The sequence below is a fragment of the Lampris incognitus genome, chromosome 17 (assembly GCF_029633865.1).
Source record: "Lampris incognitus isolate fLamInc1 chromosome 17, fLamInc1.hap2, whole genome shotgun sequence".
Lineage (NCBI taxonomy): Eukaryota > Metazoa > Chordata > Actinopteri > Lampriformes > Lampridae > Lampris > Lampris incognitus.
Genome location: NC_079227.1, coordinates 15,083,500 through 15,111,134, shown reverse-complemented (window position 1 = coordinate 15,111,134; position 27,635 = coordinate 15,083,500). Strand labels below are relative to the sequence as shown.

The 27,635-nt window shown below is 45.8% G+C and overlaps 1 protein-coding gene across 1 annotated transcript; it reads left to right on the top strand.

The window, feature by feature from the left end:
- Positions 1–2,091: 2,091 nt before the first annotated feature.
- ipmkb (inositol polyphosphate multikinase b) lies at positions 2,092–26,964 on the top strand. The gene is made up of 6 exons (XM_056297679.1): positions 2,092–2,349; positions 16,111–16,196; positions 17,284–17,380; positions 19,120–19,292; positions 24,657–24,738; positions 25,999–26,964. Exons 1-6 carry the CDS (start codon positions 2,112–2,114, stop codon positions 26,874–26,876), a joined length of 1,554 nt encoding a protein of 517 aa, XP_056153654.1. The 5' UTR covers positions 2,092–2,111; the 3' UTR covers positions 26,877–26,964.
- Positions 26,965–27,635: the final 671 nt, after the last annotated feature.

Here is a 27,635-nt window from a genome sequence, read left to right as displayed (position 1 = left end):
ACTAGGGTAAAGGTTAGGTAATGCAAAGTACAGTACCTCAACCACCTCCATCCACAAAAACTAGATTTGAAGTATATACAAAAAAATTACTGCCGAATATTCAATTTTGACCTGTGTCTGCTGGAATTCATTAGTTTACCAAAAATAAGAAGTTGAGTCTAATCAGAAGTTTTGGGATATGAAGTTTTTGCATCCTATGTTGCGAGACTAAAATGACATTTTTGATTCTGTAGGTGGTCAGAGGAGATATTGAATGTTCACGTTAAAATTGAGGGAAACAAATGAGCCACCCTATTTTAACTAGGACCTTTTTTTTATCAACTTTGCACCTATGTAGTGATCCAGTCCCAGATTGTCTGGTGTTATTATGTGACTGAGTAAAGTAAAGTGTTAACAGTTTGTATTTGGTGAGCAAAATCCGATTCCTTTCCAGGGTGTATCCATAGTTGCCATAATGTACAAAAACTCTGTGACCGTCTGTACACTTTTAGGGTGCCAATGGTAAACATAGGTAATTCTGTAATGGCTCGGTCTGGCTGCTGTGCACTCGTACAACAGTCCATATAAACCAGTCACAGCTGATAAGTGGGGGATTAAACCACATTGCTGCATGTATGTCATTGCCATGTGTACTGTAGTGTAGTGATGTACAAATGCATCTAAATGCAATTTCCCCTCATGAAACGTTTCTGTCAATAAACGTTGTGTCCAGATGAACTGATTCAGCTTTCTTTGATTTTCCTACCCGGATTACTGAGCATGCATAAAGGCAATTTCCCAGACTTTTTATTGGCAGACTATAGTTTACTCACCTTTTTTAAAAAACATTTTTTTAGGGGTGACATTAGTCCTCCTGACGCAAATTCAAAGTATACGTCAAACAGTGTCAGACTAATGTAAATTACATAGAATATTGTGTTTCAATTGGGGGGGGAAATCAGTCAATAAATCAAACCAAATAAATCAATGCTTTTCAGAAAATATTCTCCACATGTTCGGGTTACCTAATGATGTGTACTGGTTGAAGATCAGCGTTAACCAGGTTAACCCATCATTTTAGTTATCAGTTCATCGCTGGACGTGCACATGGGTTTGTATGCGCGTGTACGCGCGCGCGCGAGCGCGATCGTTCGTTGCGCCTGACAGGTCGGCGGATCCCGGTTTTGGTTACCTCACGTTCCAGGCTCAGGTTTTATTTTGAAATCTGCGTCCGGAAATCGGCAGCATCATTCCCACGAACTTAACATCGGTGTAGTTTCTCGTTACGTCGCCCGCCGCCCACACTGACCTAAATACATATCGCACAGGAGCGCACCATCCAGACGTCTTCCGACATAATGAGTTTGAACCGATAAGGAATAATTTGGTGCTCTTTTTTGAAATTATGTTTTGAATGCCGTTAGAGGTTCAGCTGCACGTCAGATGTGATGTCACGCACGCCTGCCCGTTCGGACGTGTGTAATGGGAGAGAGCAACACGGCCAGGCGTATTTCCTCATCACGCATGGCCATCGAGATCGCATGCGGAGGCTGAGTCGAACAGTTTCTTTTCAATTTCTGCAGATTTCGAGGATAAGCCCCCACTTTGCCTCCCCGCGGCTGCCGTGACTGCTGACTGACTGCTGGATATCGCTTCCGCGTCATCATCACCACCTCCACCGCCACCACCATCATCATCATTATCGAAACACACAACAGTGAGAGACGGGAGGAGAGAGAGAGAGAGAGAGAGAGAGAGAGAGAGAGGTCGGGGGGGGGTAGAGAGAGAGGAGTGTTTACGTCTGTGTGCGGGAGGAGGACGTGGGATGTGGCCGGGATATTTATGCAGCCATAGAAAGATATGAAAATCATTGAATCAGCGTTGCTTTGGGGGCCCCGCTTCACCGTTTCATGTAGAGGACCACAGGAAAGCTGGGCTCGGTCGGCGGCGGCGGCGGCTTTGGACCATTTCCATGAAGGCGCCCCAACCCCGCGTCACAACAGTTTCCCGATTTGTGCGGGTCCGCGTTCACTTACGTAATGTCAATGTGTGAATCTATGAAGCCGCATCCCTTTGTAGATTCACTTTTGTTTTGTCGGACGACAGACCGCTTTTTGTCTCGTTTGTAACGAATGTCGACCGCCCAGCACCAAGTGATCATGGAGCCTTCTCTGGCCCTGGGCAGACTGGAATTGACCCCGAGCCCGGCCGCCGTGGGGGTCAACCTGACCCCGCGACTCTCCGGCGGCCCCCCGGCCAAAGAGAAGAGCGGCCAGCCGCCCCCGGAGGCCCAACCCCCGGCGCACCTGAACGGCTGCGTGCCGCTGTCGCACCAGGTGGCGGGTCACAAGTACGGGGTGGATAAAGTGGGTGAGTAAAACAAGACCGAGTTCTCCAGAGATCTCACCGTCCTTAAAGTCTCTCTAATCTCATGCTTTCTCAATTTATGATAACGATAATAACACATTTTGTGTGTAATACTTTTTATTTCAAGCAAATCTCCAGGTGCAACAATGGTAAATAGATGAGAGAATGGATAAGATAAGACACAAAGTTAAGAAAGGCCACATTAAGATGGAAAAGGAAACCCCAACCCAATAAACCACATGAAAATAATGGTTCATGAAATTGTGATTAACTTGTATGTGACTTCGTTTGCCGGTTTTGTCTCCCTCGTTGAATTTAACCTTCCCTGTCTACGAGTTTTGAAAGCAGTTTTCAGAAACATCAGATAATTTTCCCCATCCGACATTTCTTCCTACCCACGTACGCAAACCCTGGGCACGTACACCAGGAGGGACAGCGGTCTTCACGCCATGTAAGAGCTGAGTTACTGCAAATAACGAGAGAGACACGGTCACTTCGCCACCTTTTCAAGTCAAAAGCGATCATCGGGAGGAAATCTGCCGTGCTTTATGTGTTTTTCGCCTGATGATGCAGGGGGAGGGGAAGGGACCGTGTCTCCTGTCATTTGGAATGGCTCTACTGGTACGTTGTACGCTCATGAGATCTGACCTTATCAAAAACCTCACTGTTCTGCTGAGCCGTGGAATTGATTGTCTCCCATAAATCATGAACTGCTTTCAGGTCCAGTTGGATTTTAGCTGGATGAGTCATCGCGCTCAGCCGCCTGGTCAATCAGTTACTTTACAGATACAGACAGAACTGTATTGTGGAGCTGGGACACTTCAAGTTTGTCCTCGCTCCAGCTGTACATGTACAGCGAAAGATTAGTTTAGTCTCCAGATGCTTTCGGGATCTTTTTGCGGGCCTACAGCCAGCGGGTCAAACCTGTCCCTCCACAAAACTCATTTTGGCAAAGGCTTCCGTATCTAATTATCGCATTTTATTCATGTTTCTGCAGTGCATGTAAAAGATACTGGCATATAGACCTAAGCCATGATGACGTGAGGCCCAAAAAACTACATTTCTAAATAATCAATGTGTGGTCCACCACTCATAGCCACCTGGGACCCGTAGTCCTCTTTGTCAATAAGTAAGGAGCATCCTTTTAATAAACTGTCTGGCGCCTCTATCTACTTTTGAGACGATGGTTTTCGAGGTATGTGAGGCCAGAGAGATGGAAAAGAAACAGGAATAAGATTAAAGTTAGAAAGCAGGAACTCCAAAAGTGGAACTCCAACTCCCCACGTCTCTTTATTAGAGACAAGTTTTCTTTTGCCCGAGTGTCTCCGTGCCGTGTACAAAGCAGACATAACGAAGACAAGGTCCTCTTTAGGTCACATTGCAGCTCAACTTTTGGATTGGAGGAAGACATCGTTTTAAATGTAATTTCGACCATGTTGAAGGGCCGTTGTAGTAATAAAAATGATTTTTTTTAAAAACATTTTTGACTTTTAAACCCCATGGGGAAATTCTTCTCTGCATTTAACTCATCCTAGCTGTGTAGCGAGGAGCAGTGGGCAGCCGTCGTGCAGCGCCTGGGGACCAACTCCAGTTGGTCTTGCCATGCCTCAGTCAGGGGCACAGACAGGAGTATTAACCCTAACATGTATGTCTTTTTGATGGTGGGGGAAACCGGAGCACCCGGAGAAAACCCACCGCAGACACAGGGAGAACATGCAAATGCCACACAGAGGATGACCTAGGATGACCCCCAAGGTTGGACAACCCCGGGGTTCGAACCCAGGACCTTCTTGCTGTGAGGCGGCAGTGCTAACCACTGGGCCACTGTGCCGTCCAATTCATCAAATTCAGATTCTTTGAATTCTTCAAATAGTTCTCACATTTTTTTTAAGTATTTGCGCAATATATTTTATAATGTGGTGTGTCCTTGTGGCTTTTTTTCAGCATAGGACACGGTGACAGAAACAAAAACCACCGCCATCTCCAACACATGCATATGCAACCAACCAGAATCAGTGAGCTTGTCAGTGCAGTGAGCGATTGTACCCACATGCAAATCAAAGTTTCAAGTATGCTTGAAATGCCTGTAGCAAAACATGCATTCCAGTATGAGAATAAGTGTAAACTTGCTGTCATATGTGACGCATATACTTGAAACTTGTTTTGCAAGTGGGTACAATCGCTCACTGCACTGACAGCTTCACTGATCTGGTTGGATGCATGTGTCGGAGATGGCAGTTGTTATTATTTTTCCTGTCCCAGACATTGAATGCAACTGTTTTCAAATAACGAAAAGGGGTTCAGATGGAACAGTGTTTCCTGTCTTCGCTGCCGCACATTTTTTGACAACAGTTAAAGACAAACATTTCTGTGTGACTCCTGAGTAGTCGAAGTGTTTCCGTCAAGCTGAGCAACCTTTCACCGCTCCTCATATGAGCTAAGGCCTCGACCCTTGGGGCATCGTTCTTTCTGCTGCCACTTGAAATTTTGTTGGCAGAGACGCCGTTTTACATTTTCCTTGCTCGTCTGCCTACATTTTCGCATCCAAACCGGTAAGGCCTGCTGCTTCGGTTAGGGTGTAGCTCTCAATTGTGCAAGGTAATTTTACATAATGGGTAGCTTCTTGCTAACCACATGACATAATGTTGGTGCGTCATTTGTCATAAAGATGTGCAAAATATTGAAGGCCTATATCTGCTTTTCTCAAGTGACGATTTCATGGTTTTATTCAGGAGCGATAAGTAATTACATTACCGTTTTATCACCCTTGCTCCGCACCATAGCGTGCACTGGTAATTGGGTTTGTATGCAGTCACGGCTTGTTTTGCATGCGCCTCCTCTTTCTCAGCTATTTACTGCAAAACTAAGCAGGAACTTCACATATAATTAACGGTGCTGTATGCAAGGCAGTTCAACAGTATATTTCCCATGTCAGTATTTTGAGGCGCTCCCATTCACTTATTAGACAAGGCAGAGAAAAAGCCTTGAATGAGCTGAGCAGGTTTAAGCTAACGGGGGGGGGGGTTAAAATAGCAGCGATGGTATTGAGACCCATCTGTGGAATCTGTTTCCTGCTACACGCTGCTATTGCTGATAGATGTTGCTGAACAAGTGTTGGAATCCTGTTCAGCTTGTAAAGCCACTGTTTTGTAATGACGCTCTTTTGCACCCCCCCCCCACTTTTCTCCTCTCCCAGGGGGGCTACAGTGTGGACCCTAAAGGGCCAGCCAGCTTTTAACTACTGGGCTCCCACATGACAGCAGTACCTAATAAACCGGGTTCCCACGGTGATACTTAATTTTAATTTGAATTCTGCATTGAGGAACGAAAACTCAAAAGCGGAAATCTGGGCTTTTTCTCCATCAATGAATAGTTATACGGCTGTTAAAATTTTTTTGGCTGGGTAGGACGAACACTGGTGCAGCGGCAAACACGTTCCCACTCAAGCAGGAAAAAGGACTGAACCATGATGATAACGTGGTGACGCTTTTTGTTGAATGGGCAATTTACCAGTTCTGCAATCCATATTACAGCAGAACAATGTTCCGTATAGTTTGGCCCGGGGACGCCGTTTTTACAAGGGTGGGAACTGTTTACTGCGCAGCTAACGACACACAAGCGACTGTGGCCGCTACACCTTGTTTGTAGTTCTCCCTGCCAGAGGGAGGGACGGATCAGGGAAATAACAGATTTCAGCTTTAAACTTAATGTATGGCCATTGCTTATTTAGCAGGTACATTTGTGTGGATCGTTTGATGGAAAAACATAAATAATTTAGCTACGACCAAGGAGCTTTCTGGTTAGCTGTGTAGTTTTCAAAGGCAACAACATATGTGTATTTGTATAAAACAGTGGCTTAACAAGCTAAACAACACATATTGTACATATACGACTGCTGTATACTGGTTACAAATTATTACTGTTATTATTGTAATTATAACATAAGTGTGTAATATTGTATATAATTATATAACACAATAGATAAAATATAAGATAATACAAGTGTATAATATATATAAGCATAAGTTACAAGTTGTATATATAAGCAATATAATATTTGCATAAGTTATTAATTATTCAACCAGAACAAAACTCAGTATAGTGACGTACCTGTTGTGCATACATACTTACCTCCAATATCCCGTTTATTTTTCCAGTTCTTTCTTTTTGTGTGTGTGTGTGTGTGTGTGTGTGTGTGTGTGTGTGTGTGTGTGTGTGTGTGTGTGTGTGTGTGTGTGTGTGTGATATATGCAAGCCGCTGTAAACCGGAGTCAAATTCCTTGTATGCATAAGCACACTTGGCCAATAAATTTGATTCTGTTTCTGACATGAGTAATAACTCATGTGCACTCAGGGCAGCGTTCCCATAATGCTACAGTTTACATATAAACGGTCCATTTTCAGGGCTGTAAGCATCAGTCCCAAGACGCGGCCTTGTCCAGCTTTTGTGCACACACAGTCCTAGTGTCCTGCTCCATTCACAGGCTCCTCTCTCTGCAGCTTCTATAGAGAGTAATTGGGCGCAGGTGCACCTTGTTGACCAGTCAGACCGTTTCTGGCTGTCCGCCTGCCGGCCAGCGTTGCAACTCAACTCCTCTCGCCACACATGCCTTCCCAAGTGAAGGTTTTGTCATGGTCACAGCCAAAATTACTTGGGAGTAACGCACATTTCAGGGTGTCTGCAGCTGCATGGCACACATCACTTTCTAAAACCCGGTGTAGCACATTTGGAAGCAGTCGGGTAATATTTCTGCACAGTTTCTGGGCAGTTCGTGTGGGTGTCTGTCTTATGCCCTATTTGCAACTGCTTATGATGTTGTTAAGCAAATGTATGGAAAAATTGAGTCAATAGACTGTGCAGGAGGTGGATCAAATGCGGACATTATAACGTGGGTTTTCACCAGTTTCTGAACAAAAAGTGACAGGAAAATCCTCGGGTTGCAAGCTCAGTCAGACATGAACAAGATCTGGATTTGGAGGATTTAACAATTTGTTGTTGTTGTTGTTGTTGTTGTTGCTGCTTTTGTCACAATAATGGTAAAAAACAGCCAGTAATGCTGGGGTTGGGGCAGTTTCATGTCACTGTACTCTTTCCCGGCGCCTAGCTCACACATGTATCTGTGCGTTTCACATCGGAGCCGAGCTCATAAGGGAATGCATTCTGGCCATTCGTCACATCTTTTCCTCTCATGTACAGGGCTGGGGATTAGCCTAGTCAAGTCATTGTGACTTAACAAAAACCCTGCGTCTGTGCGCTTGGTGCTCTGAGCTGCACTTCAGCTTTGGCCTGTGTTTGCTGTGACTTGAGATCAGCTCGTCAGTAAAGAAAGTATGTTTTAGATACCGTAGATGCCGGTTATGATATGTTTTAACATATTCATTCCCCATAAGGCTTAGGGTTGGTAGTCTGTAGGAGGTTTTGCAAGATACATTGCATATGTTGAAGCGTTAGTGCGTGCATTGCAAAATGCTGATGTGTACTTCCTGTTGACTTACTGACTCGTTAGGTGGCTGGCTGACTGCCGGGCTGATTGGCAGATTGATCAGTAATATCTGGCTGTCTAACCGGGTCACTCGCTGCTGACTTGCTAAAAACCTGCAACTAGTTGGTTGACAGTTCTGATAACTGGCTGGATGGCTGGACGGTTGGTTTGCTGCTGTTTTCCTCCCAAGCAAGTGAATGCACTGCGAAAATTTACAACTGTGTGTCAGAACAGACAAAGCTTACTGACAGAGACACAACCGGCCTGCTACTTCTCTGGTAGAGTCTGAGGTAAAAGGGATAGAACAACATCAACCCTCTTCGTCAGTGTTAAGTCATCATCTTCAGTGCATTAAAAAGAGACATGCTCTTTCAACAGTAATGCATGTATATACTCTCTTTTTAGAAATTATTTCCCAAAGCAAAGATTAAAAAAAAAAACCTTTGTCAAGTGAGATCAAATGTATTCTGAATCTCCCTGTAACAGCGGTTCAATTTAACCAATGTTTCACATAGGTAACGAGTGTAAATTAGCTGAAGACATGGGAGGCCTGCGACACCAGCAGGATCTCGCCCGGATCAGGCGATGCTAAAAAACCGACTGACCGGGCGTCTGGGTGGCGTAGTGGTCTATTCCGTTGCCTGCCAACATGGGGATCGCTGGTTCAAATCCCCGTGTTGCCTCCGGCTTGGTCGGGTGTCCCTGCAGATACAATTGGCCGTGTCTGCAGGTGGGAAGCCGGATGTGGGTATGTGTCCTGGTCGCTGCACTAGTGCCTCCTCTGCGCCTGTTCGGGGGGGGTACGTCCCCCTGGTGAAACTCCTCACTGTCAGGTGAAAAGAAGTGGCTGGCAACTCCACATGTGTCGGAGGAGGCATGTGGTAGTCTGCAGCCCTCCCCGGATCGGCAGAGGGGGGGAGCAGTGACCGGGACGGCTCGGAAGAGTGGGGTAATTGGCCGGATACAGTTGGGGAGAAAAAGGGGGGAAGTTAAAAAAAGGGGGGGGGGCTGATTGACTAAATCGAGGTGGAGACTCATCAGAAAAAAGGCTATCAAGACATCAGTGGTAACTCGCAGGCCTCTAAGGCAAAGACCGGTGACTGTGTGTGTGCACGTGACTGTAATATCCACTGTATCAGTGTGCAGGAGGAAGCCAGTGTTAAGTTCGTCATATGCTAATCAACACAAACTCATAAAATACACATGCAAACAAAGATTAAAAACAATCCACAGATTGTGAAGTCACGTTGCAAAATGTGTTGTGGCCTGACAAAGCCCAATTCGAACATTTCGTCCCAGATACCAAACGTCATGTCGACAGAAGCCCGAGTAGAGCACCTCACCCAAAGAACGCTGTGAATCACGGTGATGGCAGCATCCTGTTACGGGGGTGTTTCTCATCAGCGGGGCCTGGGGCACTAATAAGCTCACAAAAGGAAAGAAAAAAAAGAAGAATAGATCAAAATTCAGACAAATTCTTGAGGAAAATCTGCTGCCCGCCGCAAGAAAGCTGGAACTGGAAAGGAAGTTTGTCTTTCAGCATGACAACGATCCACTTGCACACAGCTGAAGCGATGCGGTGAAATCGCAGGGGAGCAGGAAGGTGAATGTCCTCGGCTGGCTGAGTCAGAGTCCCATCATCATGAGGTTCAATGAACAACTAAAGGTGGAAAAAAACATCCAGTTTAACTGACATGTCATTAAAAGAGTGTCTGAACTTTCTATTAGCTGTAGTCCGGGTTCTGGAGGGACTCGGAGCCCAGGGACATTTTCCATAGCATCTTTCCTACTGGCTCGGTGGTTCTCAGTCAGGACCCACAGCACTGCTGGATTTCTATCGTGTCAGGTAGTTAATTACACTCGCCTCTTATTTCAGGTATTTCAGCCATCTAATCAGAACGTTTTTAGACCTGGAACAACAAGTCCAACGAGAAAATGAATGAACTATTGGGTAAAAAAGTGAATTTTATTAACCGCATTCAATTGCCCAATTCGGTCCGCACAAGGTGTATATTGACTGTTATTAATAATTAGGCGACCTCGTTAGTAACAGAATTACAATTGCAGAAATAAAAACTGACCTTTCAAGATGGGGAGTCCTCCCCTTATCCCGAACAGGGCGAGTGGAAACAATACCACTGAGCACATACTGCCAAGGCTGCTCTTTATGTACCAGTCTCTACCCTCAGCGGTCCCCATTTCTACATTTCAGATAATTAACAACAAAGACCCAGAATTGAATTTAAAAGATTTCTATCCTCAAAATAAAATGTGTGTGTGTGGGGGGCTAGATTTACCTAACCTGGAAAAATGTTACTGGGCAGCCCAGCTCGGATCAATGTCTGCATGGATACCTCAAGATAAAGATACCATATGGGTTGGGATGGGACTGAGGATGAGTATTGTTAAGATTTCAACGATACTACTACTGTTACCGATACCGCTTATCGATCTGGTACTTTTAACGGTACTCTTATCGGTTCTTTTGGTTATTTCTTTAAGTGAGAAAAACAAAACAAATCAAGAACAGAAATAACATTAATTTATTTTCTCATGTCTGGACAGAGCGTTACTTGTAATCATTAACCTATGTTTGTATAATTTAGTCAACTCCATGTGGGCTCTATGCTACTAGCATACATAACATACCTGAGGTGGATGGGACAACGAGAGATGAGCTATGAGCTAGGCAGTCGAAAACTGTGCATTTCTCCACCTGTATTTGATGCACTTTCGGTGGATGTTTCGAAAGATTGCTTGTGTTTCCGCCCTTCTCCTGAATCACCACCTTGTCGTGGTGAAGAAGTTTTCATGTACCAATGATCCCTAGAGCTATGCTGCCTGGAGCTTGGCTCCTGGTAGAGTCACCCAAGGCGGATAGGTCAAGGGGGAGGTTCCAGATTAAGTGCGATCCAACAAAGACCTCAACGGCAGAACTGGAGGACGATGTCTCCGGGTCACAACGGCAGTGAAGGCGGATGAAGGCTGCAACAGAGGGTGGTCCCCAGTCATCTTGGTTCTCCATGCCATTGGATTCTGGCCACCCCCTGCCAAGAACCATGTGGTGGCTGGTGGTGCATCAGCCACTCCACGTCAAAAGCTGGACCTAGAAGGAGGACAGTTATACTCGACCCCGAGTGATCGCCGATGATGATGTGTTCCCACGCTTAAAGCTGTCATGCGCAGGACCTAGAAGGACAGTCATACTCGACCCTGAGTGACCGCCGATGATGGTGATGTTTCCACCCTTACATGCAAAACACTTGTTGCACTTGTGGCAACGAGCATTGTCAGCATCGACTCTAGTGAAGTATAACCAGACTTTTGACCATTTAGTTCTCTCAGCCGTTGTCTCTAAGAGCAGGCTCTCTTTGTGTGTGTGTGTGTGTGTGTGTGGTGTGTGTGTGTGTGTGTGTGTGTGTGTGTGCACGTCATAGAGAGAGAGTGAGAGAGAGAGAGAGCAAGAGCTGGCCCCACCCCTCGGCTCATACATATGACAGGCTCTGAGAGAGAGAGATCTCTCTTCTGGATTGGGAATAGTGAAAATGCATCATAAACAAATGTCTTAATCTTATTGCAAATTAGGAATCAAGCTGGTGAGATAAAAGGTGCAAGATAACGATTATGCAGCCTAAATAAATAGGACACTTATTTTCTTAATTTCTCCAGTACCTCTAGCAGAACCGTTAACGTCGGAACTTATCAATACTACGGTCTTCAATAATTTAGCACAGGTGCCTGTTTAATACCGGGTTTCGGTAGCTGGTTTCCTAGATGGAGCAGAGTAATTTTCCAAATATGCCCTTAGACACATGACTCAAGATACCTAGAGAGGAAATAAAATTAGCAATCAGTGGGGTAAAAGCCAATTTAAAAGTACGGTCAAATATGAGAAAGAGGTTCAGACTCCCCATGTCAGTATCCAGAGCAATGGAGATTGCACATAGCATTGACTTTCCTCCATCCAAATGAGAAGCAGGGATCACAAACTGAGAAGAAACAGGTTTAATCATGTCGGGCCCGTTACTTGAGGGAGAACAGCTTCAGTATAAACACAACCTCCCGGCCCATGACCTACAGATACCTACAGCTGAGACATTACACAAACACAAAGAGTGGGACAAACCATTTAGTTCACCGTTCAATATAGAACATTTATTTGTGTTAAAAATTAAAGAGACTATTGAAAAGAAGATTATATCGCACATATATAAGCTGTTACGAGAAGAACTAGCGGATAACAGTTTGGATATCAAGGGAAAATGGGAATCGGAGATGAATGCCATAATTTCAGATAAAAACTGGGAATAATCACACAGAGAGGGACATAAAGTTAACAAATAGCCCTGTTTGGAATGATTTTGAATGGAAAGTTTAGACGGGATGTTTCTTGTCATGTCAAAATCCGGCAGCACCTTGGATCAGTGCTGCAGGGGCTGTGGTCTGGTAGGAGACGCCCCCCCCCACACACACACACACATTGGGACTGTCCAAAGTTACCGGAATAGTTTCAAAAAATACAAAGTGAAATTAAAAAAAATGTTCAGATATAGAACTGCACTTGGAAACCATCTTGCTTTTTACTAGGAATATTACCAGAAGACGTAGAAGACATCAGACATTACTCCCCCCCCTCCCCTTTTTTTTCCTTTTCCTCCCCAATTGCATCGGGCCAATTACCCCACTCTTCCAAGCAGTCCCGGTCGCTGCTCCACCCCCTCTGCCGATCCGGGGAGGGCCGCAGACTACCACATGCCTCCTCCGATACACGTGGAGTCGCCAGCCGCTTCTTTTCACCTGACAGTGAGGAGTTTCACCAGGGGGACGTAGCACGTGGGAGGATCACACTATTCCCGCCAGTTACCCCCCCCCCCCCCGAACAGGTGCCCCGGCAACCAGAGGAGGCGCTAGAGCAGCAACCAGGATGCAAACCCACATCCGGCTCCCCACCCGCAGACACGGCCAATTGTGTCTGTAGGGATGCCCGACCAAGCCAGAGGTAATGCGGGGATTTGAACCGACGATCCCTGTGTTGGTAGGCAACGGAATAGACCGCCACGCTCCTGGATGCCCCGAGATATTCACTGTCAGCCAGCTACGACTCCATCTCTCCAAATGATGGAGAGAGTGTTTCTTTTAAGTTCAAGTCTCTTTGTGTGGGTGCGCTCCTTAAAACCATCCCCCCTCCCCCCAAAAGAGATTGATTTTTCTCTTTTGTTTCCTTCCTTGTAAGCAGTTCAGGGTTGAACTACATCGATCGCTGTGTTGTTTTGCTCATATCGTGATTCCTCCATCACCTTGTGAACTGACAGCCATACTGTTTGAATAGCTTCTGACGTTTTAGCATCTGCGCCCTCTGATCTTTTTGGATATATTGTCGATGTATTTTTGGATATATTGTTCATTTTCCGGTTTGCAGCGTTTTGCCAGCTTGACCAATGATACTTGTTTACATTTGGAAAGCTCACTCCTCCATACTGCGTAGGTAAATGTGTTTTCCATGAATGGATGCCTGAATTTTATTTTCCTTTCCATGCAAATCCATCTCTTCACCGCTATGCATGTAGCTTTTGAATATGCCCGCTGTAATGGTGACTGGAAGCAACATAGATTAGATGGAATAGAGCTCCAAAGGGTGGGGGCTGCCACACTAAAGGCTCTATCCCCAGAAGTCCACAGGCTGGTGTGGGGGATGGAAAGCAAGCCCGTGTCTGCAGACAGCAGTTTCCGGGACGAAATATAGGGGTTGAGGAGGTCTGATAGGTACTCGGGGGTAAGAGCATGGAGGGATTTATAGGTGAGAGGAGGATTTTATAAGTCATGCGGAATTTGACCGGGAGCCAGTGAAGGTGGACAAGGGTGGGAGTGATGTGTTGCCAGGGCTTGGTGCGGGTGAGCACCCTGGCAGCTGAATTCTGCACATACTGAAGCCAGTCTAGGGCTTTGCTAGGTACCCCAGACAGGACTCCATTGCAATAATCCAGATGGTAGGCGATGAAGGCATGGATGAGGGTCTCTGCCATCTGTCTGAGAGTAATGGTCGGAGTCTGGAGATGTTTTTGAGGCAAAAGAAAGCAGATTTGGTGGCGGATTTGATGTGTGACTGGAATGAGGGGGTGGAGTCCAGAATGACACCAAGGCTCCGGACTTCTGGGTATGGGCAGATGGAGCAGCCATCCATATTGAGGAGAAGATCTCCAACCTTCTGGAGCAGCGCCTTGGGAGCCACAACCATGATCTCAGTCTTATTGCTATTTCGCTTGAGTAGATTTGATGGCATCCGGATTTTAATTTGGTGGAGGCAGTTGACAAGGGATTGTGGGGTACTCAAGTATGAGGTGTAAGTATGAGTATGAAGTATGAGGACAAAGCCACCACAGTTAGTTACGTGACGCCTCTCACACCCCCACCTGCAGCAACACAGATGGTGTATATGCGATGCTTGGGGATATTGTAATTACAGTTACTGATGCAAGACGGACAGGCGGGGAAGAAACTCCCGAGTTGCTCCAGAGCACTGATGCTGCATCAGAAAATGTCCGCCTGCATGTTGCGACAAGCTACATATTGCACGATTATGACGTTTGCTCTGTAGGCCGCAACAGGTGGTAAATCTTAAAATTTCACAAATGGTCTTATCTCTCTGTCTTTCAGTTGCAACACATCCGTGGCTAGAGCACATTACAGTCATAATGAAAATTGTGATCATAACATAAGACCACTTAATTCAGTAGAATTAGCTTAAGCAGAAATCCCCTTCCCGGGGTAACATGATATAATGCTCTTTAGTTCAGAAAGGATGGCTGCTGTTGAATAACGTTGACATGGAAAGCAGTTGAACGTTGTGGTATGCTCAGCACTTCTGGCAATGGTGCAGCAATAGAATTGTGTTTGGATCCGGTAACCTGTTTGCACGCTCCTCCTTTAACCAATGATAATGATCATTTCTGCAACCAAATTATCGAGAGAGCTTGCACACGCCGTAAGACCACAAATAAAACGGCCATTGGGGGATACTAAACAGAAGTGGAGCAACCAGGCCGTGCATACCAACTGTGTTTAGGTCTCTCAAAGTGGAAGAATGAAGCCGGAGGCAAGTTTCTAACTGACAGCTAGTAAAAATCGAGTTCACACCAAGGTAAAGGGCAAAGTCCCTTGTGCCACTCTCTTCTCTCTCTCTCTCGCTCTGTTCTTTCCTTTCTCTCTCTCTCTCTGTCGCGCTCTCTTCTTTCTCCCATTCATTCTCTACCAGTCCTCTCTCTCTCTTCTTTCTCCTCTCTCTGTCTCACTGTCTTCTTTCTCTCTTCTCTCTCCTTTCTCTCTCGTCGCTCTCTCTGTCTTCTTTCTCTCTTCTCTCTGTCTTCTTTCTCTCCCCTCTCACTCTCTTGTTTCTCCCCCCCCTCTCTCTCGCTGTCTCTCTCTCCCTCCTTTCTCCTATTCACTCTCTGACACTCTTTTTTTCATGCTGTCTCAATGTCAAATTATCAATAAATGCCCCCCCCCCTCATTCTCTCCCTCGTCTGCTCTGTCCTCATCCCTCTGGATTTTATTGCTTATGTGGGTAAAGTGTGTGTGTGCGTGTGTGTGTGTGTTAATACACTTGATAAATGACAGCTTTTTGGCTTTATGTTAAGCAGTCGGTTAAGTGGAGTCAGTATCAGAAGTTTAAACAGAGTGCAGTGTGTGATCTCACACCTGAAAACTCAGCAGCTGTGTTGATAAACTGCAAGACCTTTTTTTCCTTGAATTCCTGAGGAGAATGGACGATTGAAAACAAGGCTGGGATTTTTCAAATATTCAAGCTGTGGCGCTTATCAGCGCTGTCATGTGTGTTTGTGTTTATAAGTCATATAAGAGCACCTCTATGTGCACTTGAGTGCATGTACCCACACACACACACACACATTCTGTACTGTACTGGCTTAATCTCGTATTGTAAAATGTGTGGCATCCTGTGTTCTTATTCTTATCTGTTGTTCCTGTGTGTGTGTTTGTCCTTGTGTGCAACACTTGATGAAGTGTTGGACTAATAATTATTTCAGGAACCTGGAAAAAGTCAGCCCGATTTGAAAAAGTCAAAAAAAGTGATACAAAAATTCCCCGAATCAGCAAAAATATAGGAACATTGTGCATCTTTATAATTACTGTTTTTTTTTTTGATGTAATTTTAAGTTCTGTGTGCACGGTGCGTGTCCTGGTTACACCTTATAACTTCCAGGAGATCGTAATGTTTGATTTTGTGGAAAGCACTACTTATTTTCACGTTTTGTGTATGTCTCAGGTATTTTACAGCACCCAGATGGAACGGTTCTGAAACAGCTTCAGCCTCCACCCAGAGGTCCACGAGAGATGCAGTTTTACAGCATGGTAACACACACACACACACACACACACACACACACACAAACACACATATGGGCACATGCCTGTTTTGCCTGTTTTATAATAGTTTTCAGATAAAAAAAAATGCTATTGAAGGAAAATTCTGAAATCCATTTTGGGAGACCTGGATAGATTTTTACCACAGGCAAAATGTGACTAATCCAAAAAGCGAGTTGCTTTTCTGTAAAAAGAGCCACAAAATGCAACCAAATGGTCCCATTTTGAAGCCATGTGTGCGTGAGGGGACGTTCCACGTCCCCTCACGCACACAGCTCACATACATGCACACATTTACACAAAGCTTGTTGTGACACACAAAAACGCAGGTACTTGGGACTTTCCGGGTAGCGTGGCGGTCTATTCCGTTGCCTACCAACACGGGGATCGCCGGTTCGAATCCCTTTGTTACCTCCGGCTTGGTCAGACGTCCCTACAGACACAATTGGCCATGTCTGCGGGTGGGAAGCCAGATGTGGGTATGTGTCCTGGTCACTGCACTAGTGCCTCCTCTGGTCGGTCGGGGCACCTGTTCGGGGGAGAGGGGGAACTGGGGGGAATAGCGTGATCCTCCCACGCACTACAGCCCCCTGGTGAAACTCCTCACTGTCAGGTGAAAAGAAGCGGCTGGCGACTCCACATGTATCAGAGGAGGCATGTGGTAGTCTGCAGCCCTCCCCGGATCGGCAGAGGGGGTGGAGCAACGACCGGCATGGCTCGGAAGAGTAGCGTAATTGGCCAAGTGCAATTGCGGAGAAAGGCGGGGGGGGGGGGGTGTCCAGGAAAAGAAAAAAAGACGCAGATACTTAAAGTGCACAGCCACATACATAGTATGTCTGGATAGATACAGATACAGATGCGAACACAGACAAGTGCGCCTCTCTCACATTCACGGAGGTCAGGTGACACAAAGTGACTTACGTGCACCTACAGGGCACTATTTTTCACTGTTTGATTTCCAGGCTACAATAAGTTGGTATGCATGCATGCAGCAATGCTGTGAAGGTACTATAACGTGTGTGTGTGTGTGTGTGTGTGTGTGTGTGTTTGTGTATGTGTGTGTGTGTGTTTTTAGGTGTATGCAGAAGACTGCTATGACTCATGCCTATTGGAGCTTCAGAATCATCTGCCCAAATATTATGGGGCGTGGTCTTCTCCCGATAGCCCCAACGGTAACAGAACACAAAGTGTGTGCGTGCCTGTGTGTGCGTGCCTTTGTTGGACCACAAGGCCTCTCCTTTGACCCAAAACGTGTTTGGCATTTAACAGGATCACTTGTTTCTCCTGTTGTTTGGTACGGGGCCTCGGTTTACGCAACACGGTATGCCTGTAATGGATTGCGGACTTGCAGAGGGTGTGTGTGTGTGTGTGTGTGTGTATGTGAGAATACACACGTAAGGTGTACGTGTGCACTTCTGGCGATATGGATGGTTTTAGTTTGGACCTTGTCTGTGGCTAAATGTGAAAGCAAACGTAGATCGTGCCCACACAATGTCTCCGCTCACGTACTCACTGCTGTCCGTGAAAAACAAAGCGATGTGTGTTTACGGCGGGTAACCTTACACGTAGTGCGGCCACAGCCCTTTGCAGAACATGCGGTAAACTCACAGAAACATTAGACGCCAACCTTTGGGGCCGTAATGGAGTGAGTGCGTTAAAACTTCAGTCAAGTCCAAATGTTAACAAAACAAAATATAACTTAAATTCATGATGGTGATTGGAGATTAAATCCATCCTTTTAGCGGTGTGAGAACATCTCCCTTATGGTTTTACGATCACCCACTAAAATAGCAACATGCTGTTGTGTGTGTGAGTTATGTTGTACTTAAATTACTTACAGTACGCTTACGTAGGAACTGATTCCCCGATTACTGGGAGTTAAAGGCAATAGATCCATCAAAGGGTTCATATGGTTAAAAATAATGTGATTTAGGGGCGTCCGGGTAGCGTAGCGGTCTATTCCGTTGCCTACCAACACCGGGATCTCCGGTTCAAATCCCCGTGTTACCTCCGGCTTGGTCGGGCGTCCCTACAGACACAATTGGCCGTGTCCGTGGGTGGGAAGCCAGATGTGTGTATGCGTCCTGGTTGCTGCACTACTAGCGCCTCCTCTGGTCGGTCAGGGCGCCTGTTTGGGGGGGAGGGGGAACTGGGAGGAATAGCGTGATCCTCCCACGCACTATGTCCCCCTGGCGAAACTCCTCACTGTCAGGTGAAAAGAAGCGGCTGGCGACTCCACATGTATGGGAGGAGGCATGTGGTAGTCTGCAGCCCTCCCCAGATCGGCAGAGGGGGTGGAGCAGCGACCGGGACGGCTTGGAAGAGTGGGGTAATTGGCTGGATACAATTGGAGAGAAAAAGGGGGGAGGAGAGGGAGCCCCCCCCCCCCCGGGACCCCCCACCCCCCCAAAAAAAGAGTGATTTTTCTAAAACCCAGGTTTTCACAGATACTTTTAATGCTGGTAGTGTACATCGGCTCTTCCCATACTTCTCGGTATCACTTCCGATCATGGCAGCAATAGTTCTCAAGCAAGCATGTCGATTATGTTCTTGGCTTGTCATCATTTATTTACATGTTGTTGTGGGAAACAAAGCAACCAGGACGTACCAAACTGTGAGTTTAGCAAACGGTCAAACCCTTACCTGAATCCCAGGCATTGTAAATAACTTAAATGTGATGTAAAATCATAGGTCTCTCTCTCTCTCTCTCTCGCGCCCTCCTTTTTTCTTTCTCTCCCTCTTTCTCTCTTTTTTTCCTCTCTCAGTTAACACTTTAAATGCAAACGCAGGCACACACAGTGCTCATAAGAACACTGTACACCCCAGAACCAGAACACCCCTGAAGCCCGTGCATACCACATACCTCGTAAATATGTAAGCATCATCCTCTCGTCCTGTCTCCATGATTCAGACCTGTACCTGAAGCTGGAGGATGTGACCCGTCGTTTCAACAAACCATGCATCATGGATGTCAAGCTTGGCCAGCGGAGCTATGACCCATTCGCCTCGCAGGAGAAAAGAGAACAGCAGATTAGAAAATACCCGCTGATGGAGGAAATAGGCTTCCTGGTCTTGGGCATGCGGGTAAGTGGGAAATGTAGTTCTGTTTGTGAAGGACTTGGTATTTCTCTGTAGTTTATTTTTCTTACAGGGGAATCTGCGGGGGAGGAGGTGAATTTGGTGTACCATTCATTTATAAAAACAGTGGCCCAGAAAATGAGAGAGATAGTTGATGTGAGGCGGAAATGTAGGGGTAAGCAAAAAGCAGGATATTAGTATGTGTGTGTGTGTGTGTGTGTGTGTGTGTGTGTGTGTTTCAGTGACACATGCACACACACACACAATTTTTCAATCATATAACCATAGCCATTGCACATAACACTCATTGTGGTTTATCTCCCAGCCTTTTCCCAGGCTGTGGAACTTGAAACCACACAGTTGCATTGTGTTGTCTCGCTAATGTTTCCTAGAAAGGGACGGACTGGGAGACTGGCGAGAGAGATACACTGAGCTATACATAGTTGGTGACTGAGAGAGACAGACAGAGAAAGAGAGAGAATGAGATTGACGGCACAGATTATAGGAGCAGTCGAACGGGGAGAAAGAGGACAGTAAAAGGGAAGATTAAGATGTATCAGGGGAAATAGAGAGAGAGACAGTGACTACAAGAAAAATGGTTTCTTATCTGAGAGAGAGGCAAAGAGTGAAATACCGGCGCATTAAAGAGCGACCTATCACTTCCATCAGTTTCCTATACAACGTTCTTTCTTCATCAACATCATCATTAACGTTATCTGCCCTGCTCTGGGGTTTCCTGCCTTGGGGGATGGCAAGAGAGGAATAGGGACTGAAAGGTCTGGCAACCTCTCCTTCAGCACACTGCACGACGGCGCATCCTAAGCAGCCCCTCTCAGATTCAGTTGTGAAATCTCGTTTTATACTTTAACAGATTGAGAGACACGTGTGCTGTTCCTATCCAGAGTTGGCCTTTTTCATGTCTTTCTGCTGAAGCTTTGCTTTGAAATAAATGTCAAAATTAATTTTCTTTGGAGTGACATCCGAGACAGAATTTGCACATTAACCTTAACTGGACAAAAACATATTAAATTATTTATTAATTATTCAGGTTGCTGCCTGTGAGGTTTCATCCAAAACGTTGTAGATTTCAATGTTTCTGATGGTGACATTTTACTGTGGCGGGCTGCCACAGGGGGGGAAAAAATCATAGAGCACGAAATGTTACGTGATCAACCTGCTACCTGACACCCCTCCTCCTCCTCCTCCACCACACACGTTTAATCCAAAAAATCAGTTCAGTTTTACAAGTTAACGTCACAGTGTTTAATAAGATAAGTTGACTATAATAATTTTCCAAGGAAAAGAGAAGCACTGACACATTTGCAGGGACGCGTTGTGTTGGAAAATTCAGGGAGCTGCACGGTTCCCATACGATGCTCCTGGTGTGACTGTGTAATATAGAAATGCCATCTTGTGGCACTTGTGCGTTACTGCAAAATACAGCTGGGGAAAAATAACACACCAACACCTGCAGTGACTGAAATTCGACAACAACACTAAAAATAAGTAACCCAGAGCAAAGTGTTGAAAATAGCTTGATTATATTGTTGAATTAATTCAGTTAAATAGATGGAAATGTACATTATGCTTAATTGGTATGCTTAAAAAGGTCTATTGCAGCATGTTACCAAGAGGTTTTGTGTGTATGCGTGTGTGTGGGGGGGCTCTCGCTCCACAGGAAACACTGCCACCCCTCTCCTCATTCACACCTCGTCATTCACATTGCCCCCACAGTAAACCGCTTGTTCCACAGGAACCCTTTGATGAGTTTCTTTATAGAGTTGAGTTTGGTTTCTATCCTATTCATAAACAAGCAATTTACAAACCGCATTGCCAGTTCTGGAAGCCAAACTAGTGTGCGGCAAACCAAAGGCATCATGACCACACTTGCTGCGGTCCCTCAAGTTATACAGATCGAATGCATCCTTTTCTTTTCCAATTATTGTTTTATTGTGCACCGTATACCCAAGATGATCAGATGTGCACAGTTATGGGCGCTCATGAAGTTTGAAAAGCCAGCAGCATGATTGAACCCTACCATGACTGTTTGTTTTAACACTTCAGTGTCCTGACAATGGATGAGCACTTTTTGGGTGCATCTGCTCATCAGTGTTAAAACGGCACCTCGCAGCAAGAGACAGAGGCTTTAGATATCCCCACAGGTTCCCCCGACAGCCACTGTGACTGATGCCACATCTGTTCCCAGGATGAAGAGGGCACGTGTGATAATGTGTAACTAAGGAGGGGTGTCAGCTGTGCAACCCGGCTCTCCAAGTCATCCCTCAAAAGGCCGCAACGATCGATGCGTTATCCATATGGAAACTCTAGATGCACTTGGCATCTGTTAGACTTTCTAATGGCAGCCCAGCAGCGCCTTGGAAGTCTTGTATTCTTTTGATATCAGGCGCAACACCAGCAAAGTTCTGGGCCGAAACATTTGTCATACCCGTCGCCTTCTGTCATTCTTAACTGTGTTGAAAATAAGCAGACGTTTTCAGTTTGCTTTTGTTAGCCCTCTAGCTATTTTTTTTGTGAGATCGTAAGCAGCCAACTCAAGTGTGGAGAGTGCAGCTGTTGTTTGCTGTGATCCAACCTCTAAAATTTGGATCAAGAAAAAAAAATTGAGCACTGTGCAGCGTCTGAAAGAAGATCTGATTGACTAGTTGAATTATTAAAAAATGGCTAAAGCCCTCATTACAGATACGGGCCGTTTTCAAGACTTAACTTCTCCTGGCTAATATGCGGGACACGGCTAACAGCATCCGTTAAGCATACGGTTAGCACTGTGACCTCACAGCAAGAAAGTCCTGGGTTCGAACCCCAGGCCATCCCAGGTCCATTCTGTGTGGAGTTTGCATGTTCTCCCCATGTCTGTGTGGGTTTCCTCCCGGTGCTCCGGTTTCCTCCCACCATCAAAAAGACACGCATGTTAGGGTTAATACTCCTGTCTGTGCCCCTGAGCAAGGCAACGGAAAGAAGAACTGGAGTTGGTCCCCGGCTGCTGCAGCTGCCCACTGCTGCTATACAATAGGATGGGAGAGAACACATTTCATTATAACCTAAAATAAAGTGGCTTTGGCTTTTTTATGTCCCATTGTAGAAAAATAAAATTCCTACCTCACCAACTTCTCAGGTAATCAGTCACCAGTGTGGACCACAGCACCCTGACTATAGGTGTAAAAGCTGTCCTAGGAATGAAAGACAAGTACTCAGTTAGGTGTTAGCAAAGGGGAGAAAAGGTTACATAATGTTTTTTTTCCAGACAAGAATGGAGCATTGTCAGATAAATGAAGGGGGTATCTCCCGCCAGGGGATTATTTTTCCACTGTTGGCCTACCTACCACCCTTTGTATACAGTGCAAAACATTATGAACTGATGATGGATTGTCTTAGTAGTGTTTGTCCTGCACTGTTTGCTGTGTCTGTGTAATGCACAGTTTCGGATGGGGTGTTTGACGACATAACGTCCACACCCTTTGTAAATCTGCCATGAAACATATGTTGAACCTTTGGTCGTGTGGGTTTGTGTGGAGTTTATGGGAGTCCTTACAAGAAAAACGTTTGGTCCTCGCTCGTGGACTTTGGCTGCATAGAGGAGGCCTGCAGCAGATGACGGGTTCCTCTATCTTGTTGTGGGAGTAATAAAATACGTGAGATGATTACTTTGGTAGCTCGCTTATACTTTACGATTGTCCGAACTCACTGTATTACCTCCCCTTGCTCGTATAATAATGGCAATGTGAAGATTTGTCTTGCACCTTCTTTTTTAAAAATGTTTTTTTTACTTATAGCTTGTTTACTGCAGGGCGGCACAGTGGGTAGCGTGGTTGCCTCACAGCAAGAAGGTCCTGGGTTCGAGCCCCGCAGTTGTCCAACCTTGGGGGTCGTCCTCAGTGTGGAGTTTGCATATTCTCCCCATGTCTGCGTGGGTTTCTTCCGTGTTCTCCGGTTTCCTCCCACAGTCCAAAGACATGCAGGTCTGGTGAATCGGCTGTACTAAATTGTCCCTAGATGTGAATGTGTATGTGTGTAGGCCCTGTGATGGCCTGGTGCCCTGTCCAGGGTGTCTCCCCGCCTGCCGCCCAATGACTGCTGGAATAGGCTCCAGCATCTCTGCGACCCTAAGTAGGAAAAGCGGTTTGGATGATGGATGGATGGATATTTTAATGAGTTCACTCAGAGAGACGTACCTTTGCCCCTTATTTGTGTTCTCTCATTCCCTATCTTAGTTATCTCAAACTACCTGCAGAAATTTCCAAGGATGAATGTTCACAGTAGAGGAAAGAAGTGATGACCCAAGCCATCCTGTTCCTAGCCCGCAGTCAAAAGGGTCTTCTCACGCTTGCATGTGAGCGAGGAAACATTTATCTCTCAAATTGAAGCCTGCAGTTTGATGTTATGTCATCTTTGTCCGGAGTTATTTGAAGTGTCCCTGTCTTGGTAGCGTCGAGCATGGTGCACTCCTGTGCTTATCTCTCCTGTGTGTTTGTTTAGAGAAAGCGAGATAGAGGAACCTCATTAGTGGTAATGATGTTCCTGATGGACGACTGATAGGAAGAAGGGTGGGGTGGGATATGGGGTGTGTGGGGGCATAAAGGAAAGAAAACAAGTGATTTACCCATGGAGAACGAATTGCTAGTGTAAGCATGGTCCTTATGACAGGAGAGTATCGACAACAGAGAACTGTTGCCTCACAACAAGATGGTCCTGGGATCGAACCCCTGGCTGTCTCAGGTCCTTTCTGTGTGGAGTTTGCATGTTCTCCCCGTGTCTACATGGGTTTCCTTCAGGCGCTCCGGTTCCCCCCACCATCAAAAAGACATGCATGTTAGGGTTAATACGCCTGTCTATGTCCCTGACCAAGGCAATGGAGAGAAGAACTGGAGTTCGTCCCCGGGTGCTGCAGCTGCCTGCTGCTCCTATACAATAAGATGGGTTACATGCAGAGAACACATTCACTGTAAGAATACAATGTCAAAGGGGCTTTCTTTCTCTTTCTTTCTTCCTTTCTCTTTCCATATTCCCACACCCCTTAGAGTTGGCTGTGGTGTTTGACCACTAGGTGGAGACAGTGTTACACTCACCACTCAGTCTCTCTCGCTCTCTCTCTCTCTCTCTCTCTCTCTCTCTCTCTCTGGGAGCTCTAAGTACACACAAATAGAATAAACTGTGCAAAGATGTTTCTTTTATTTGAAATAAGGTCAACAACAAAAAAGCCAGCAGTAAATCTAATATGCAAATATGTAGTGAGTCACCATGCCTTTTTATAGTAGCTGTATTTTTGTAAGTGCTGTAACCAACCCTTTGGAAGAAGAACAACACAGTAACACAATGATTGTTGATTCATGGCAATCAATTATTGTGTTTCAGGTTTACAAGGTGTGCAGTGACAGTTTTGACTCGTACGACCAGCACTATGGAAGAGGACTGGTGAAGGACACCATCAAAGATGGTATGTGTGTGTTTGTTGGTGTTCGTGATGTTGCCCCTCCAGAATATACATATTAATTTATAAGTATTGCACGTCAAGCAGATAGCTTTGTACTCTTCATTACAATTGCAATTCGCTATTTAATATAGAAATGTAATCCATAAACTGTCCAATAAACCAAAAACCTTTTATATCTTCGTGTGTGGCTGTAATTCTTAAGATGCCATGCTGTGATATGAAACAGGTAGACCTGTTCAGTGATGCAACTCAAGATAAAATCACATTTTTTAGTCAAATGTTTATGAGACCCAGCAAAGCACCATCATATAGTTGACAAAACCCCTAAATATTTGTTCTCTCTTGTTGCATGTTTTGCTGATATTGTAGTGAATACTGTCCCTTCAGAAAGTATTCATCCCCTTTGAGATTTACATCTTTTTCTGGTGTTAGGGTTCAATTAAAAAAGGATTAAATTTGGATTTGTTTATTTTTGGGTTGTTTTTTTTTTTGTAACTGATCTAATCTACACATGATAACCCTTGAGACAGTGGATCATTTTAATACATACGTACATAAACATTTTCAAAATATTTAAAAATAGGGGCATCTGGGTGGCACAGCGGTCTATTCTGTTGCCTACCAACACGGGAATCGCTGGTTCGAATCCCTGTGTTACCTCCGGCTTGGTCGGGTGTCCCTACAGACACAATTGTCTGTGTCTGCTGGTGGGAAGCTGGATGTGGGTATGCATCCTGGTCACTGCACTAGCGCCTCCTCTGGTCGGTTGAGGCGCCTGTTTGAGGGGGAACTGGGGGGAATAGTGTGATCCTCCCATGTGCTACATTCCCCTGGCGAAACTCCTCACTGTCAGGTGAAAAGAAGCAGCTGGTGACTCCACATGCATGGGAGGAGGCATGTGGTAGTCTGCAGCCCTCCCCAGATCGGCAGAGGGGGTGGAGCAGCGACTAGGATGGCTCGGAAGAGTGGGGTAATTGGCCAGATACAACTGGGAAGAAAAAAGGGGGGGGGAATCAAAAATAAATAAATAATATATAAAAGTAGAGATGAAATGGTTCATGTGTTCAACCTTTTGTATTGACACCCAAATTTGAGTTCAATCATTCTGAATGTCCGCTCCAAAATGTAGGAAAAACTCAAAAGAAGTTGAACGCTTTCTGAGGACACTGACATGCTCATCAACCTCCATGTCTCCCCTCTGCCAACTCCTCTTCTCTCTCTCTTCCCCTGTATGTTTCTCCTCCTTTCCTTCCCTCCCTCTAGGCCTGTCCAAGTTCTTCCATAATGGAGTCAGGCTGCGTCGGGACGCTGTGTCTGCCAGCATCAGCAGGGTGCGGGGCATCCTACGCTGGTTTGAGTCCCAGTGCCAGCTCACCTTCTATGCCAGTTCCCTGCTTTTTGTCTATGAAGGCCTCCCGTCTTCCTCCTCCTCCTCTTCCTCTTCCTCCTCCTCTTCCTCCTCCTCCTCCCCTTCCTTCCACTCTCCAGCTCTCAACACCGCCTTGATTAGCTTGCCCGCAGGAAAAACAGCGTTGCTTTCATCACCGGTAACGTCAACGGGAGCCAACGCAGATACGGGGGTGGGAGTGGGGGAGGAGGGAGCACTAAGGCTGGAAGGGAAGGGGCAGGAAGATGAGGCAGACGTGGCTGAGTGTAACAACAACAACATCCGGGTGATGACGCCCTGGAACTGCAGTCTGACCACCGCGTACACCAACCACAGCAAGGGCAGGCATCACCACTACTGCACCAAGGGGTACCTCCATGGCAGCCATGACGCCACGGCAACCGCTGCGACAAGCCCATCCGTCAAAACCAAAGTCTCCGCGTCGAACAAGGAGGACAACTCGGCGTGGAAACGGACAGGTAAAGTGCGACAGCAGCAGCCGAATGGAAATGGAATCCCATCACAACTGGAAATGGAGGACGGAAGGAGTGAGCACGACGAGGGGGAGAGCGAGGGAGGAAAGAGGGACGAAACTAAAGAGCAGATAGATGGATGGAATGGAGAGGGGGAGGTGGAGGTCAGGATGATTGACTTTGCCCACGTGTTCCCAAGCGATAGCCATGATCACGGCTACATCTACGGCCTGAAACGCCTGCTCTCAGTGCTGGAGAAGATCCTACACGAAGCCTCCTAGATCTTTCGAACAATGTTTCCTCCCCTTACTCCTCTTCCTTACAGCTCCCCGTGCCTCCTTCCCTTTTTTCAGACACCCCCCCTGTCTAATGCTGAAATGCTGTCTCCTCCCCATCTACACAGTCTGCTTACCTCCATTCACCTCATCTTGTTTCCTCATCCCTCTCTCCACATTTTATTTTCTTTCCCCCCCGTTCTTTTGTGAACAACACAGGACGGTTAAACCCTATTTCGTCTCAACAGCCCTCGGAGGAGAGGGAGGAATCAAAGCGGTGAAAAGTGAAATCATTGCATTGTCACCATCTCAGCTATGAGTGTGATGATCTGCTGAGTGAGAATGAATGTGTTTGTGTGTGTTTGTTTGTTGAAGCAGAGTGGAAGGGGAAAGAGCTCGCCGGTCTCTTTTCTGTTTGAGCAGTAACACTGTATGCACTAATCATATCCATGAAGGCATTGCGGCCATGCACATGAACGGGACATGGCTTCAACTGCTGGTTTATTGATGCTCAATAAAGCACTGAGAGACTTTAGTTCCACTTTAGTCTATGCAATTTAGACTAACTGAAACAAAGACTCGATGTTATTGGCTAATCATTAATCTCCACTTTTTGGCAATGTTGTTGAATACAACCAACTTTGCAAAAAAGCGTTTTTGAAATTGAATGTTGCACATTCCTAATTCTGGCAACATAGTGAACACATGCATAAAGGGTTCACTGAGCCAAGAGTTGCAGTAAATTTATCGAGCATCCGATAAACT

Coding starts and splice junctions, on each gene's coding strand:
- ipmkb (XM_056297679.1), top strand. CDS start 2,112: ATGTCGACCGCCCAGCACCAAGTGATCATGGAGCCTTCTCTGGCCCTG. Junction 16,197..17,283: donor AGATGCAGTTTTACAGCATG/GTAACACACACA, acceptor GTGTGTTTTTAG/GTGTATGCAGAAGACTGCTA. Junction 17,381..19,119: donor TTCTCCCGATAGCCCCAACG/GTAACAGAACAC, acceptor TCCATGATTCAG/ACCTGTACCTGAAGCTGGAG.